The 15,955-nt window shown below is 51.0% G+C and overlaps 1 protein-coding gene across 4 annotated transcripts; it reads right to left on the reverse strand.

The window, feature by feature from the left end:
• Window positions 1-1,826: 1,826 nt before the first annotated feature.
• On the reverse strand, window positions 1,827-13,407 carry TFE3 (transcription factor binding to IGHM enhancer 3). 4 transcript variants are annotated; one of them, XM_033409618.2, is made up of 11 exons: window positions 13,061-13,401; window positions 10,670-10,783; window positions 9,391-9,694; window positions 8,482-8,727; window positions 8,299-8,403; window positions 5,980-6,097; window positions 5,566-5,622; window positions 5,313-5,388; window positions 4,155-4,302; window positions 3,827-3,851; window positions 3,077-3,291 (listed from the first exon to the last, which is right to left on the reverse strand). In XM_033409618.2, exons 1-11 carry the CDS (start codon window positions 13,174-13,176, stop codon window positions 3,227-3,229), a joined length of 1,374 nt encoding a protein of 457 aa, XP_033265509.1. In that variant the 5' UTR covers window positions 13,177-13,401; the 3' UTR covers window positions 3,077-3,226. The 4 variants fall into 4 exon arrangements, with proteins under 4 accessions (XP_004281996.1, XP_033265508.1, XP_033265509.1 ...); XM_004281948.3 differs by lacking the exon at window positions 3,827-3,851 and having other exon boundaries at window positions 1,827-3,670; window positions 13,061-13,407; XM_033409617.2 differs by lacking the exon at window positions 3,827-3,851 and having other exon boundaries at window positions 1,827-3,291; window positions 13,061-13,400.
• Window positions 13,408-15,955: the final 2,548 nt, after the last annotated feature.

Genomic DNA, 15,955 nt, shown 5'->3' on the forward strand with positions numbered 1-15,955 from the left:
TTCATGATCTTGTGTAATCCTCTCCCGTGAGTAACTTGCTTATAACCAACAGAATGCCTCAATGGTCAGGGTATGTCACTTCCATGATTAGATTACAAGAGATAGTAACTTCTGTTTTGCTAGCAGACTCTTCTATTGCTGACTTTGATGAAGCAAAGTACATATGCTGTGAGCTGCCTCATGGAAGGAAAGGCACACATGGTAATGACTGAGTGCACCTCCAGCTGACAGCCAGCAAGGAACTGAGGCCCTCTGTTTAACAGGCTGCAGAGAACTGAGAACTGCCCCAAACAGTTGCATGTGAGTGCAAGTATGGAGCAGATTCTTCCCCAGTCTGGCTTTCAGATGAGTCCTCAGTCCTGTCCACACCTCCCCTGATTGTACCTTCTTGAGAGCCACTGGAGTAGAGGAGCCAGCTAAGCCAGCCTGGCTGCCTGACCTGCAAAAATTGGGAGATAATGAATGCATGATTTTTTAGCCACTAAGATTGTGGTAATTCGTTACACAGAAAGAGATAACAAACAGAGTATCCTTATTTGGATCCTAGAACAGAAAAAAGACATTCATGGAAACACCAGTGAAATCCAAATAAAGTCTGGAGTTCCTAGTACTGTGCCGATGTGATTTTCTTAGCCTTAATAAATGTGCCATGGTTATTCAAGCTGTTAACATTAGGGGGAGCTGGATAACAGGTATGAGAACTCTCTACTGTCTTTGCCACACTTCTGTAAATCTAAAATTATTTCAGAATACAAAGTTAAAAAAAAACACTTCTGGGTATTACATGTTATCTTTGTAAAATAAAGAGAATATATCCAATTTGAGGAGGAAAAAAAATAAAGCTATCAGGGAGCCACCAGTCTGGTGGTAGAGGTTCAGCAACCAGGCCCTAGGGCTCACAGTATGTTAGGCTAGAAAGGGGCAGGCAGCAAGTGTGGTGGTCACAGCCTGATGGGGGTGACACAGGATCAGGCCTGATACCTGTCCTGGGAGTCAGTTCGGTTGAGAGATTCCAGGAATATTTTTTCCCCAGCCTAAGATACTTGTGTCTGTTCACTTCCATTTAAATTCCCCACAAATGTCAACACCTGTTCCAAAACCGAGTTGTTTGCTTGTTCCTCTACCTTTACGGTTTTTGTCTTTGCCATTTCCACCATCTGGAATACCTCTACTGTCTGCCAGGAGATATCCTCATATACTTCCTTATCAGCTTCAAAAGTGAACTTGCGGGCTTCCCTGGTGGCGCAGTGGTTGAGAGTCCGCCTGTGGATGCAGGGGACACGGGTTCGTGCCCCGGTCCGGGAAGATCCCACATGCTAGGCCCGTGAGCCATGGCCGTTGAGCCTGCGCGTCTGGAGCCTGTGCTCCGCAACAGGAGAGGCCACAACAGTGAGAGGCCCGCGTACCGAAAAAAAAAAAAAAAAAAGTGAACTTGCACGAAAATCTTCATTGGCCCGTCTGTCCTCAATGACTTTGTTCAAACCAGAGCCCTCACTTACCTAACTTTACCATTTAGCGCTTCATCCATTTACCAGCTGTATATCGTCAGATAGTTACTTAAACCCTGTTCTATTCGTGTTTCTTCAAACGTGAAATAGGAGTAAGAATCAGTACTTTCTTGATGAATATTCCTTAGAATAATAAATTGGGTAAAACAGTTAGGAGGCTGCCTAGCAGATAGTTAAGGACTGATTGCTTTTGTTTGTACACTGTTTTCTCCAGCCCCTCTATCTAACTTCTTGTACCCATCCCACTCAAATCTGTTTCTTCCAAGAACCTCATGAGCCATGCTCATTGCACAGACAAAAAGCAAGGACAGGAGACTCTTTGCCAAAGTTAAAAGCGCATCAAACACGCCTAGCATTTATTATCTTAATCACAAACCTACAGACCCCTTAGTACACCCTCCTCGGGGCTTGGCCCCAACAATCCAAAGCTGACAACCTTGGGTGTATGGGGTAGGAGGGATGGGGATGGGCAGGGAGTGTCTCTTGATAACTCTGAAATGGGGAAGATTTCTCCAAATGGAGAACTAGGTGGAGGCCAGAGGTTGGGGGTGACCTAGCTTCTGAGTAGGGGGTCAGTAAAAAAATTTCATAAAGAGGGTATATATATGTTTTTGCAATCCTCCCCCTAAGCCTCTGCCTTGGTGAGACAGGCTTCTACTTGTTCCTGGGCTGGGGAACTCCCTGGAAAGGCCCCTTCCTTTATCTTGTTCCTCTACATGTTGTAAAAGAGTACTGGGGTGCTGGTTCTGGGAACATGGACCCAGTACCCCCTTATCTCCATCACCTCCCCAATCTACCCTTCAAGGAAGGAGGTAAAACTCTGCCCAAGTGTGGGGGTCTAACTCTCACTCACTCCTGATCTAGGTCTGGAATGTCAACCCACAAGATTTCAAGATCTGCCCCCTTCTTCAAGGGCCAGGTCGGCTTAGAGCCCTCCTAGGTTGTCACAATGGTCCCAGGTTAAGGCGGGGGAGCTTAAGTACCACTCCTCCCTGCAGTGTGGAATGATTGGATGGGATGTTGCTAAGAGACGAGGGCTGTGATCTCCACAAAGTTGCCTGATCTTACTGACTCCTCCACTGAAATACCTGCGCCGGGCTGTTCCTATAGGGAAAGGGCGGGGCCTGACTCCTCCATTGCTAGAAGGCCAGGACTGAGTTCCCAGGTAAAGGGGTTGGCTCTCATCCTCACTTCTGTTCTTTGCCTGCGCAGGGCAGGGTTCATGGGGAAGGGGCAGCGCTTAAACCCCCAGGGTGGGACCTCCATTTTGACTCCTCTTCCTTGCCAGGATAGACTAGACTGTTGGTTCCAAGAGAGGGAATGGAGCAGTATCCTGACACTCTGTATCCCAGGAAACATGGCTAGGACAGTCCCTAGGGGCCAGGGGCTGACCTCATCCTGTCTCCTTCCCTCACCTGGGCAAGGGCGGGTCCCACGGGGCAGGGGTGAGGCTGTGTTCTGCAAGAGACAGGCCCTGATGCCCCTACCTTCTCCATGTCTGAAATACCTGCATTGGCCTGTCCTGTGGGGAAGGGGTGGGGCCTCATCTGACTCCTCCTCCTTGCCTGGTTATAGGGGTGGGGCCTCATCAGTCTCCTCTTCCCCCAGTACACCTGGGCAGGGCAATCTCATGAAAAGGTGGGGGAAAAGGCGGGGCCTCATCCTGACATGTCCTCCTTTCCTGGGTGGGGAAGTCCCAGGGGAGGGGTGAGGCCTGATCAGGACTCCTCCTCCATGCTGAAGCTGCTGCGGCGACTGCTGGCCTTGGAGACTGCAGGGGATACTGAAGAAAGCAGGGGATCGGAGGCAGCCCGCAGTGGGGACAGGGCGCCCCCTGACAGTCCCCCCACCACCCCCTCCTCCTCCTCCATCAGAATGTCCTCCAGCCCCAGGTGGAAGGGGTCCCCCAGATCCCCCAGGTGGTCGCTGGGAAAGTGCAGGTCCAGAAGGGCATCTGAGGGTGGCGCTGGGGGCTGCTGATGGGGAGTACTCTGGGCAGGTCCCCCCGCTGCATGAAATGTTGCTGTGCCTGGCCTGCCCTCCTCTTCAACATCCAGCTGCTCTGGCTTGAGACTGTCAGAGGCTGAAGTTGTGGCCAGTGAGAGCAGCCCTGGGGTGGGAGGCACTGGCAGACCATGGATCTGGGCCTGCAGTTCTAGCTCCTGCAAAACGTAGCGGGGTGGGTGGTGGGGGTGGGATAAGATGGAGTTCAGAGTCCCTCAGAGGCAGAGGATATAACAGTTAAAAGGGTAGGCTGCCTGGGTTCGAATTCAGCCTCTGCCATTCACTAGTTGCGTAACTTCAGGCAAGTTGCTTACCGTCTCTGAGCCTCAGAGTCCCAACCTAGAAAGTGGGTATAATAATGGTCCCTGTCTCACAGGATTGTTGTGAGGATTAACTTAGTAAATGGAGATAAGGCTCTTGTCATAGTGCATGGCACAAGATAAAACACTGTGTCCATTAACCAATATTCATTATTATTCTTGCTAATGTTATGATTACTACTTATCATCATCATCATCATGTGAGTCAGGAAGCCCGGGGATCCCCCAAATATGCCAGGAGGAGAAATCCTAGCCTGTTCTCCCTCTGCCTCTGCCTCCAGGAAGCCCCCCTCACCCCTGCCACCGCCTTCTCCTTCCAGACCTGAATTCGGAGCTGCAGGCTGCGGTTGGCTTGCTCCAGGGATCGCTGCCGGCTCTCCAGGTCTTTGGAGCGCTGTTGCTCCTTCTGCAACTTGCGGATGTAATCCACAGAGGCTTTCAGGATGGTGCCCTTGTTCCAGCGCATCTCCCTGTGGGGCCCAAGGGGGAGGAAAGAAGGGAATGCTGCACATGGAGTCTCTCGGGAGCTGAAGGGGGCGATTGCACCAGGTAGATGGAGCACCCCGCCACATGCCTACAACTTGAGGCAGAGGGACATCAAGGGTACAGAATGCTCGGATGAAAACCACCTGCCTGGAACCTTCCAGTGATGCCCCATCACACCCCGAACCCAGAAAGCCCTCTCTGACCTGATCCCATACTGCTCCTCTTACCCATGCCCATCTGATTCATCTCACTGCAGCCACACTGGCTTCTCAATGCTCCTAGAACATGGAAAATCATTCCCACCTCAGGGCCTCCATCCCAGCTCTGCCCTCCACCTTGAACACTCTTCTCTCAGACACCCAGATGGTTCCTGCCTCACCTCTTTAGGCTCTTTATTCAAGTATTTCCTCATCAGTTGAGGCCTGCCCTGTCCCCACCCTCCTCACCCCAAACTGTGACCCTCCCCAATATCCCATCTTCCCTCCGTTCTTGATTCCTCTCCACAACACTCATCATAACCACCGGAGTTTACATATTTATCTTCTTTGCTGTCTGTCTGCCCCCACTAAAACATCAGTTCCATGAGGTCAGGGATTTTTGTGCATTTTGTTCCCTCTGGTATCCTCAGGGCCTAGCATGGTACCTGGCACAAAGCAGAAGCAGCTCAATACATTTTTTGAGTAAATAAAGGAGGTACTAAATAAGCGGAAAACTGTCTATGTCGTACAGGGGGGCAGATGACGTGGACCATAATGTCATGGACCATGGACCATAATGTCATGGACCATAATGTCATGCACCTAAAATTTTAGATGGGAACACGGTGAGGGGCTGCCACCCTGCTCAGGGTGAGGAAAGCTGGGTGAGAAAGGGGCAAAGGAGCAGGACTGCCTGGGTGGTTCCCACTTAGGGCGGGCCCACCCGGGAATGACTTTCAGGGAGTGGGGCCCCCACCCCACCTTCCACCGGCCTGGGGCTCCTGGCCCAGACTCACGGGTCACTGGACTTGGGGATGAGGGTGCCCAACTCCTTGATCCTGTCGTTAATGTTGAATCGCCTGCGACGTTCAACTTTGAAGGCGGGGGAGAGAAAGAGAAAGTGGGAAAGAGTCGTCAATAGGCTGAGAAGCGAAGAGGAGAAACTGGGGAATTGGGAGGCTGCTGCAGGGAGAGGCCCCCAAGGAAGGCTGGGCGCAGAGTGAGGCTGGGCTGCACAGCACATGGGCAGGAGCACGCGCTCTCACTCACTCAGGTTGTGATTGTCTTTCTTCTGCCGTTCCTTCAAAAGGGCCTTGGCCTCTGTCTCTGGAAGAGAGTGCAGGAGGTGGTCAGGGCCTCTGGGCCTGGGAAAGATGACAGACGATGGTGGGCAGCATGTGCAGCCACTGGGGTAGGCTTTGGTGGGCGCAGGCAAGGGGAGTGCCACCATTTTTACAATTTTTAAAGAAGCCATGGTGACAGGCCACTTGTTAAACCCAAGAGGAGAGGGAGTGGAGTGAAAGCAGGACCACGGGCCATATGGACAAAGATGGCAAACAGCCCCCATTTCTGTCTGTTTAAACCCTCTTCCCTTAGAATCAGGCCTGACCCCCAGACCTGGTAGATATGGGGCTCACCCTGGGGTATATGATAATTGCACGGGGCCAAGACCCTAGCCCTTACCAGAGATCTCCCGTTTGATATTCGGCAGCTCAGCTGGACAGGAGTTGCTGACAGTGATGGCTGGCGTGGCCACACCCTGACTACTGTACACATCAAGCAGATTCCCTGACACAGGCAGCTGCAGGCAGGGAGAGCGGAAAAATGATGGTTGGAAACAGACCCCAGGCTCGGCCCCTTCTTCGACCAGGTTCCTGACCCTCCACACACCCCAAAGATGGGCTCCCTCATGCAAGGACTGGCTGGCCCAGCATGGAAACCCTTCCTTCTCCTTCAAGGGAATTTCACACAGCCACTCAACAGGAAAGACAGGGTCAAGGGGACCTACCCTGCTTTGCTGGGGGACTAGAGCCTGCCTGGCCTGCTCATCGTGTCCCCACAGCCCCTCGAATCCCCCAGTGACTTCTGAAGCCCCTCTCTCAAACCCCGGCATTGGCTCTGAGAAGTGCTAGAAAACCACCCTTCTCAGGTCTTTGTCAGCTCCAATGCAACATTTCAGCCCCTCCTAGAGCTACATTCCAACTCAGCATTCTTGGAACACTCCAACCCAGTCTTCTCAGACCTTGGGAAATTGTCATGGCAACATTCCACCCAAAATCTGGCCTTTTGGAGAGTTCCAGCCCAATCTCCAGTCTTCTGCTGTGACTGCGTTGCATATAGTCTCCGGCTGCCATGCACCGAAGTTCTCATCTGGCACCCTCTTGCACATTCTGATCTCTCAGGATTTCTTGTCCAACTACTCAACAAGCACTGTTTTTATGTCAGCCTAGTTTTTTTTTTTTCTCTTTCACACTCTCCTGGATACATCCTAGGGCAATGAACTAATCCATAAGTAATCAGTCCCACCTCTTGATGAGTTTTCATCTCCTGAAACCCCCACTAGACTGCTGGATCCATCCAATCTCTAGCTGTGCCCAAATCAATGAAAAATTCTGATAAATTGGTACCATTTTTACATGTGCTTCTATCCTCTTGATAAGTTGGAAAGAAGTAAAGCTTATAGGCACTTGGTATGTCCCAAAACGAGTTATGAGACTCTTGGAATGTTCAGAACCAGAATGTTAAAATTCATTGGTGCAGCTCCTGCTCTAGAAAGTTTTATCAAGTCTTTACAAGGACCCAGCCTCTCGGCACAGTTCACTTTAAGAGATGTGGTATGTTCTAGTCACTTCAAGGTCCAACCACATCAAATCTGGACACCTTTGGCATATTATGTTCCAATCACTTCATGGTCTGCGTGTGTCTTCATGACCTGAATGTCCTGGTACATTCAAAACGCTACAAGATAATCTGTATAACAGAGAGCTTCTCTGTTAATTTTGGCCTATGTTGTTAGAAATAAGATTATACCTTGCATGTTTAGAATAAGTTTCTGTCCATCTCTGCACTAAAAAATTTAGAGAGTTACAAGCTCTAAAGTGCTATAGAGAAACATCACTTAGGGGAGGAAGGTGGAAGTGTATTTATGTTGGAGTGTAAGCATGTGTGGAAGCCTCGCAGCACCAGGACTTGGCCCTGTTCTTAGAGCATCCTCTATCCATTCTCTACCTGTCCTGCTTCAAGAGTTCCAGCTGGCCTGCTGTGAAGCCAAGAGCTACTTTGGAGTGCTGGCTGCAGGATTAAGCCAATTCTTATGCAACTGACTCAGTTCTTAATGGCCATTTCTTCTAAAAAGTTTCTTTTGTGTGTGGGGGAGGGTGTGGGTCTTGGGATAGGGGTGAATTTGAGGTTTAAAGTTTAAACTAGAAATAAGATGATGTGGTCTGCTTGCTCTCTGTTTAGATAGGCTTTAAGACCAATTGGATTTACATGGAGGCCAGGCCAGAGAATGGTAATCGATGACTTGTGTGCAGACAAGCATTTATCCAGGTTGCATTGTCCAAATTGGTTTGTTAAAGCTCCAGGTTACATTCTTACACAAAGAAAAACATTCAGTAAACATGAGACAAGTTTAGGAAAACTTAATTAAAAAAACCTGTCTTATACTCAAAACAAACAAACAAACAAAATGCTACAAGAGCCCCACCTCTTGGTCCCTCCCACAGTGAAGCTTCAGTGCTTCGGTATGCCCTAATAGCTCCATGAAGTCCCCACCGTGTAGATATCAAAATCTACAAGGTTCACCTCTCCATGCAGTGCAACATGGCCCCAGGGCACTGGTGTGCCCCATTCTCAACATACAGCCTCTATCTCTATCTCAGTACAATCCAAGGTGACAGTCTCTTATGTACACAGCTAGCCTGCCCGAGTGTATATAAGATATCCCTCAGTGATAGACGGATGCGCTAATTTTTAGACCAACCTCCCATCTCAGGGTCTCACCGTGCTGGGGAGCTGCAGCCCCGTGGTGCCTCCAGGCAGATAGCTGAGCATCTCATCGTTGTAACTGGACTCCAGGCTGATGATCTCATCGATGACATCATCAATCTGGGAGAAGAAATATGGAAGAGCCTTAGAAGAAGCTGGGGCAGGGGGAGCATGGGAGGGTCGTCTGCAGCCACTCACCTCCTTCTCTGAGCTAGACCCGATGGTAAGCAGTGCCATGGGGCTGTTGGGAGCACTGCCAGTGGGGCCAGTAGCATGGGCAGCCTCAGGGGCGGGAAGTGGCTGGGCACTAGCAGCCCCCGGTGGTGGGGTGAGGGCCTGGGACGCCAGCTTGGGCCCAAGTGTGGTGGACAGGTACTGCTTCACCTGCTGCCGGCGCGCCTGCTGCAGGTGGTAGCGCGTCGGGTTCTCCAGATGGGTCTGTACCTGTGGAATGTGGGGGAGACAGGGTGGGAGGGAACAAGGTAGAACAGGGCTCAGAGGGGTGACTCTGAGCCCCAGCTTGCCCCACAGAAGTCATCTGTTCCTAGGCTCAAGATGGCAAACCAGGCCCAGAATCTGAGAACCCTCTCCCACCCCCAAATACTGATTAAAGTCTCCCCTAGGACCCAAACTCCCTTTCTCAGAGATCCTTCACAGCCCTCAAGATCTACCCATGGGTGGCAGACTCCTTCACAGTTTCTGGAGCACCCTGTCACAGTCCCCAAGAGGCCCCCCGCAAAGCTGGTGACCCCACCTAACAGACATGGGAACTATACATGGCTTCCCAAGACACTCCAATGACCAAAGAATTCCTAATGCATAACCATATGTGAAGTGCTTCCTACAAAGCCACTTCACAGACTCCAGGGCCCACTCAGGGCACTCATGAGCCTCCATGATCCACCAAGACATCCTATGGCCCCCAAGAACCCCTCACAACTCCACAAGAATGCCTTGGAAACCCTAAACACAATGGGATACTAGCACAGCCCCCTTTTAACAGTACCTGAGACCTTCCTTAGAGCCCCTAGGACCTCGTCCCAAAGCCACCAGGACCAATCCTCAGTCACCAGGAGCCCCTCCCAGGGCCTCTGGATGTCACCTTACCTTGAGCACCTCCCTGGGCACCTGAGCAGGGGGAGGACGACCCAATGTGTGGCCCCCAGCAGAGACGCCGACCACAGAGATGGCAGGAGAGGCAGGTGCAGGACTAGGGAAGGGAGAGGCTGCAGCCTGTTCCCGACGCTCACGCCTCTCCTGCTCCTGGGCCTGGGCCCGCATTAGCTGCTGCCGCAGCAAGACCCGCGATGAAGAAGATGACGACATGGCAGGGGTCCTGGAGCCCCCTGCAGAAGATGATGCAGAGAGTGTAGCTGGGGTGGCTGGTGTGGCCTGCAGTGATATTGGGAGGCTGTGGAATGGGAAATACGGGGCCACAGGTAAGCTAAAAGTCTCGGCCCAAGCCTAAGGAGTCACAGTGCGATGGAGCAGACATTCGAACCTGGCCTGTTCTCTGCCTTCAGAAGCCACAATGTGGAGGGGAGATAAAGGAACCAGACCTGGTCACAACCCTCAGGGGTCACAGTCTGGTGGGGGAACTTTAGCCTGCAGTCCTTATGGTGAAGCCTGGATTTGGGCCTGTTCGTATATCAAGCGGAGATACCATTGTTCAGCTCTGCGAGCTATTTACAGGAGAGCAGAAGGAAACAGAATTGAGGTTGTGGGAGTAGATACAGACACAGAGGGCTCATTAAGCTCAATTTGGGGCTGGAGATGCTCCCTGAGCTCCTGGGGGTGGGCATCAATCTATATGGGCAACCGCAGGCCCTTCTTCCTCCCCTGCCTGGGCCTCTGGTCCCAGGAGCTAGTCAGTCTCGAAAATCTCAGAGATTTCACAATCCTCCCTTCCTGCCCCTCTTCCAGGTCCCCTCCCCTCTCTTAGAGCCCAGGCCCATGACTCAGCACATTTAGACTTTCAAGCTTGGGGGAAAGAAGAGACCAGCAGGGGTTCTTCAAGGGCTGGGAGTGGGTGAATTTGTTGAGTTGGGGCGGGGGGTGACCAGGGGTTATGGGAATGGCTCCGCCTACTTGGGGGCTGGGCTTGAGCAGGCCACGCCCTGTGTCTGGGAACTCCAGGCACGCTGCAATTTTTATCTATGAATGGATGTGCAGGTGGGGGAGGAAGCAGGGGAGATTTTGTCTGAGATACTAGAATCCTAGCTTGGCCTCCTGCTTTCCACATGCTCTTTCTGGCTCTTAATTTTACTATCTGGAAAATTCAGGCTGGTGAGAGAATGGGTTGGGCTGGCACTGAGGGCCTCTGCCCATCAAGAGGGGATGGAGGGGCCTGAGGAATTGGGAGGGGAGTCAGAGAGAAGAGACATACCTTGAGCGTAGAGATAGGGGCTGGCTTTTGAGCTCGTAGAAGCTGTCAGGATCAAGGACGTTTTCTAATTCGATGTCAGCAACAATCCCGGATTCCGGAAGCAAAGAGTTCAGGCTGAGGGTGGGGGGAAGGCAGGGTGATGGTCAGTGATTGTATGGAGACGTCATTCCCCTGAGAGAGACAGAGACAGAGACAGAAGAGAAAAGAAGAGAAGAGAAGCATACACCAGGAGAGAGGAGAATAGAGTGTATCCCTCACATTCAGCCACTTTGCTGAAACCACCACCATGAATTCCCATGTCTTCTCCCCTCTCCACTCTCTTTTGCTCCGTGTTACCCATAGTTCCTTAAGATTAAAAATAATAAGCTTGAACCCCAGATCCTCGATCTAACAATCACCTGGGTGTACAACCTGGGTTTCAGGAGAATAGAAACGAAGAGTTGAGGAATGACAATTCACTTTGTGGGATTCCTGACTTTGCATTCAGAGTTCTCCCAGCCCCCACACCCCCCATTGTTTTCCTGGCTGCTGAATGTGAGACCACATAGGTCCACAGGCATACTGCACGGTAGGGGCTTCCCTCGGCAGAACAGTCCATTGTAACACAAACTGAATGCATCACAAAGAGAACTGGGGTAGCTGATTCACTTTACTGAAGGATCCACTACTTCCCAAAAGAGCTCCCGGCCACCAACCCTGCCCCAGCCAGAGTTTGTGGGATGTGAACACGCATCCAAAAACAAGATGGAAATAACAAAGGCTCCCCTCAGTCCAACAATCTGGATTGACAAGAGGGAGAATTTGGGTGGATGATCTGCTTTATAGGAACATTCTTTTCTTGGTCAGAGGAGCTTGCCCAGCACTCTCCAGTTTTTTCGACAGATCAAAACACAAACACACCTCCAATACCAACACCCACTGACACACAAACTAAGAAGCCATGTACACCAGTCCCTTTCAACTATCGCCACTACTGTGATGATCTAGGTTGCTATAAAGGCATCAGGAGATGGTAAATTCATATATTGAAAGGCTCCTGCTCAACCCTCCATGCTGGCTGCAAGACCCTAGTGTGTAGGGGACATTAACATGCAGGCAGATAGATATGCATCCTTGAATTTAGTCAAAGATTTATAATCCTGAGATTGTCGTTGACTTGCCCCTCCCCAAGAATCTGTCTTCCTCCCTTTCCTCACTCACAGACGGGGCCCTAAAACCACCCCAGGAAGTCGGGAAGAGGAAGCTGGGGAGCCGCTGAGCTCAGCACAATCCCAGGCAGAAAGTAGGCGAAGCCCCCTCCCATGCTCACACTTCCATTGCACAGAAGTTGGAAGAGGTGGGCACTGAAATGAGCAGGGTATGGACAGAGAAGGCTGGGGCTTCCAGGCCCACTGATGGAAGTGAGGCTAAGAGGTCAGAGAGGACCCACCCAGGCAGGGATGGTGCAATTGGTGCTCATTCCAGCTCTAGGGTCAGATTCAAGATTGCCTCCAGGGCCTGAGAGACAGACTGGGAAGGTGAGATAAAAAAAAAAAAAAAACCTCTGTGTCTGTGTGTGTGTAGGGGGTGAAAAGAGCTGGCTGAGAGGCTAGGGCAGGTGGCAACAAGAACAAGACCCTCCTGTGGGTTCCCAAATAAGGTCTGAGGCCTTCTCTGGGCTAAGAGGTAGCACCATCTCCATTGCCTGTCTGTCTGACTAGTTTCCCATTCAAGCCCCTATGGGGTGTGGGAAGAGGGCTTTTCCACTACCCAGCTGGATGGGTGGGCAGGCGAAGGGATTATTCTGATCAAGTCTTGATGAATGTTGCTTTTCTTGTTCACTCACACACACTCACAAGGCTGGTCCCACGCAGTATATCCGAGATACCCCCAAATCCCTCCAGAGTCATTTTATCCCCAAACACAGCCTCCAGCAACCAGCCACTGGGAGTCACCAAGCTCCCAAGACAGCACCTCTATCTCCCAGGACGTCTTCTCTGAGGGAAAAAGTCCCTTAAAAATCAGTGCCTCACCTACAGAGTGCCCCCTCAAATTCATTCCCCTCATATCTGACTCAAAGACCCCAAATTCAGCCTCTAGTCAGAGTCTCAGTCCCTGAAGTTCAGCTACCCTAGACTAGTTTTTGGACACAACAGAATCAGCCCCTCGAGACCGAGTCAAGGGCCCCCGCCAAATCTGAACTAGGCCTCCCTTACTGCACTTCCACGACTCCTTTAAGCCTCAGTCCAAGCAAGCCACCGCCAGATTCCTTAGGTGCCCCCCCGAGTCAGGCGCTCAGACGTCCTCCAAGACTAGGCCGGGGCCTCCAATCACAGTCCTGGGCCCCCGCTGCCCCCAGATAAGGCCCCCGGGAACCCCAGTTAGCACTACCGGTCCCAGGCGGTCCCGCACCTGAGCAGCTGGGCCGAGTCGGCCGGCCTGCGCTCCTCCAACAGCACGAACACGGCTCGAGGGCCCTCCGCGCTGGCCTCTACGCCGTCCCGAGCTGGCTCGGCCGCATGAGACATGACGCCCGGCCCCGGGCGAGCCCTGCCAGGCCGGTCGGGCCTCGGCCCGGTCCCCCTAACAAAATAAGAGTCCCCCTCCCCCGCTCGCCACCGCCTCCTCCGCTAAGCCATGGATCGAGCTCTGCGCGGGCGGGCGGGCGGCGTCGGGGAGATGGGATGGGCTGTGAGTCATCCCCCGCCCAGAACGGACCAAACCGCCCCCCCAACCTAACCCCGGACGACCGCCCTCCTCCCCCTCGTCCTCTTCCCCCTCCTCCCTGGGCTGGGGAAACTCCACAGGAAGTGACCGCACTGAGGATAGACAGCTCGCTGGGCCACGCCCTCCGGGTGAGGCGGCCAATCGTTGAGGGGTGGCTCAAGGGCCCGCCCTAAGCTACGCCTCCGAAGCCGAGAGAGAACTAGATTCCGCAGGCCCTTACTCCGAGAAGGGGGCACCGAGGCCACGCCCTCAGAGACAGAGGCAAATCGATGAGAGGTAATTAGATTGAACCACGCCTCCTCTTCTCAAATTATCCCTCCGCAAGATATTAAGCCGCTCCTTGGGTTCTCTGCGCCTGCGTACTGATGGCCAGTCTGCGCGCGGAGGGTCTCCAGGACACGCTTCTAGCTTCGGAAACGCGCCCTCTATAGGCCAATATTCATAGTATCCACTCTCTAAACCGCGCTCCAACTTTGATCTAGCGGTGCCTCCTCAGCCAAAGCCATAGCCTTGAGGCCTAGGCAGCTACATTCCCGGAAGGTGCGCGCCAGAAACCCCACGCTTTTGGTACCTACAGTCCAGCCGCCCAGCTGGTTTTCCTGGAAGCGGTCCGCCTACTCTATGTCATTTAGAGCGGTTGTTGTACTAGGTCGTTGCGCTGCACTGTAGGTGCTTAGTGAATCCTTGGCAGATGGATGAATGAGTGGAAGGATGGAAATTAGATCTGGCCCCTTCTGTGGTTGACTTCTGGAATTATAAAGACCAAGGTTTGAATATGGGCAAGGGACTTACCCTCTCTGAGCCTCAGCTTTACTGGTCTGTCAAATGGGGGTCATAATACCTGTTTGACAGGGTTGTTATGAGGATTGGAGGTTATTTTTGAATAGTGCTAGCAGGTTGTTTGACATACAATAATCTCTCCAAAAATTGATTCACTCATTTGTGCACTGATTTAACATTTATTGAGCTCCTCTGTGTGCTAGATACATGCAAGCCGGCTTGCACACAGCAGAGGGTCCCACCCATACGTTCAGATGCACAGTCAGCTCACAAAATACCCAGACCTACAACCTTCCCTTTATCCCTCCCAACATCCCGAGATCATGCCCATCAGTTGGACCACTGGGAACTTCGCTGAGCGCCCATTTGCCTTGCACCTTCCTGTATTGGCACCCTTATTTCCCAAGTTGGCTTGGTAAACACGCACATCCCCACACGCTCACACACAAACATTACCCACATAATAAAGACAATTCTTCCCAAAATTAATCTTTAAAAAAACAATACATTACCAATAAAATTTGCAAAATGAAACTTGTAGACCTGATGTTAAAATTCCTACGGTGCCTTAAATACACAAGAATATCTAATTTTATAAAAGAAAAAGAAAGAGGAGGGCGTCATCTTACCAGATTCAAAATATCTGACAAAGCTCTAGTTATTAAAACATTGTGGGACTTCCCTGGAGGTCCAGTGGTTAGGACTCCACGCTTCCACTGCAGGGGGAGCGGGTGGATCCCTGGTCGGGGAACTAAGATCCCGTGTGCTGAGCAGCCAAAAATAATAAAATAAAATAAAATAAGCACAGGGAAATACAAACATAAAAAGAAACATCATGATATGGGAGTAGGAATAGAAAACTAGATCAATGGTACAGAAAAAAAAATCCAAAAATCGACCTAGGTATTGTGGGAATTCATAAATGACAAAAGTGATATTTCAAGTCACTGGGAGAGAGATGAACTATTTACTAAAGTAGTTTGGGGAGAAATGACTGTCTTTTGGGGGGAGGGATTAGATCCCTAATTTACTCAATTCAGAAAAATTAATTCCAGATTGGCTAAAGACCTAACCATTAAAAAAGAACCTATAAAAAATATCAGAACAGGGCTTCCCTGGTGGCGCAGTGGTTGAGAGTCCGCCTGCTGATGCAGGGGACACGGGTTCGTGCCCCGGTCCGGGAAGATCTCACATGCCGCGGAGCGGCTGGGCCCGTGAGCCATCGCCGCTGAGCCTGCACGTCCAGAGCCTGTGCTCCGCAACACGGGAGAAACCACAACAGTGAGAGGCCCGCGTGCCGCAAAAAAAAAAAAAAAAAAAAAAAAAAAAAATATATATATATATATATATATATATATATATCAGAACAAAATATGTTTGGAGACTATGTTTAAGTCTTTGGCAAAAAAGTAGGCCTTCTTAAACAGGATACAAAAAGCAAAAGCTATAAAGAAAAGTAACAATAAGCAACATTTACCGGTCATTCTTGGCATTTTATCTGTATTCATTCATTTTAATCCTCAAAACAGACCACTGAGGAGGGTTCCATTTATTTTCCCAACCTACAGATTAGGAAACCAAGGTACAGCAAAGTTAAGTCACTTGCCCTAGGTCACACCAGTTTATAAAACCTGGGATTGGAACCCAGGCACACTTTTTAAAAAAATTTTTTTTTGTATTTTTCTTAGTTTGAATGAGGCTGCCATCTTCTTCTTCTTCTTCTTCTTCTTTTTGTGGTACACGGGCCTCTCACTGTTGTGGCCTCTCCCGTTGCAGAGCACAGGCTCCGGACGCGCAAGC

Source organism: Orcinus orca, chromosome X (assembly GCF_937001465.1).
Source record: "Orcinus orca chromosome X, mOrcOrc1.1, whole genome shotgun sequence".
NCBI classification, from domain to species: Eukaryota; Metazoa; Chordata; class Mammalia; order Artiodactyla; family Delphinidae; genus Orcinus; species Orcinus orca.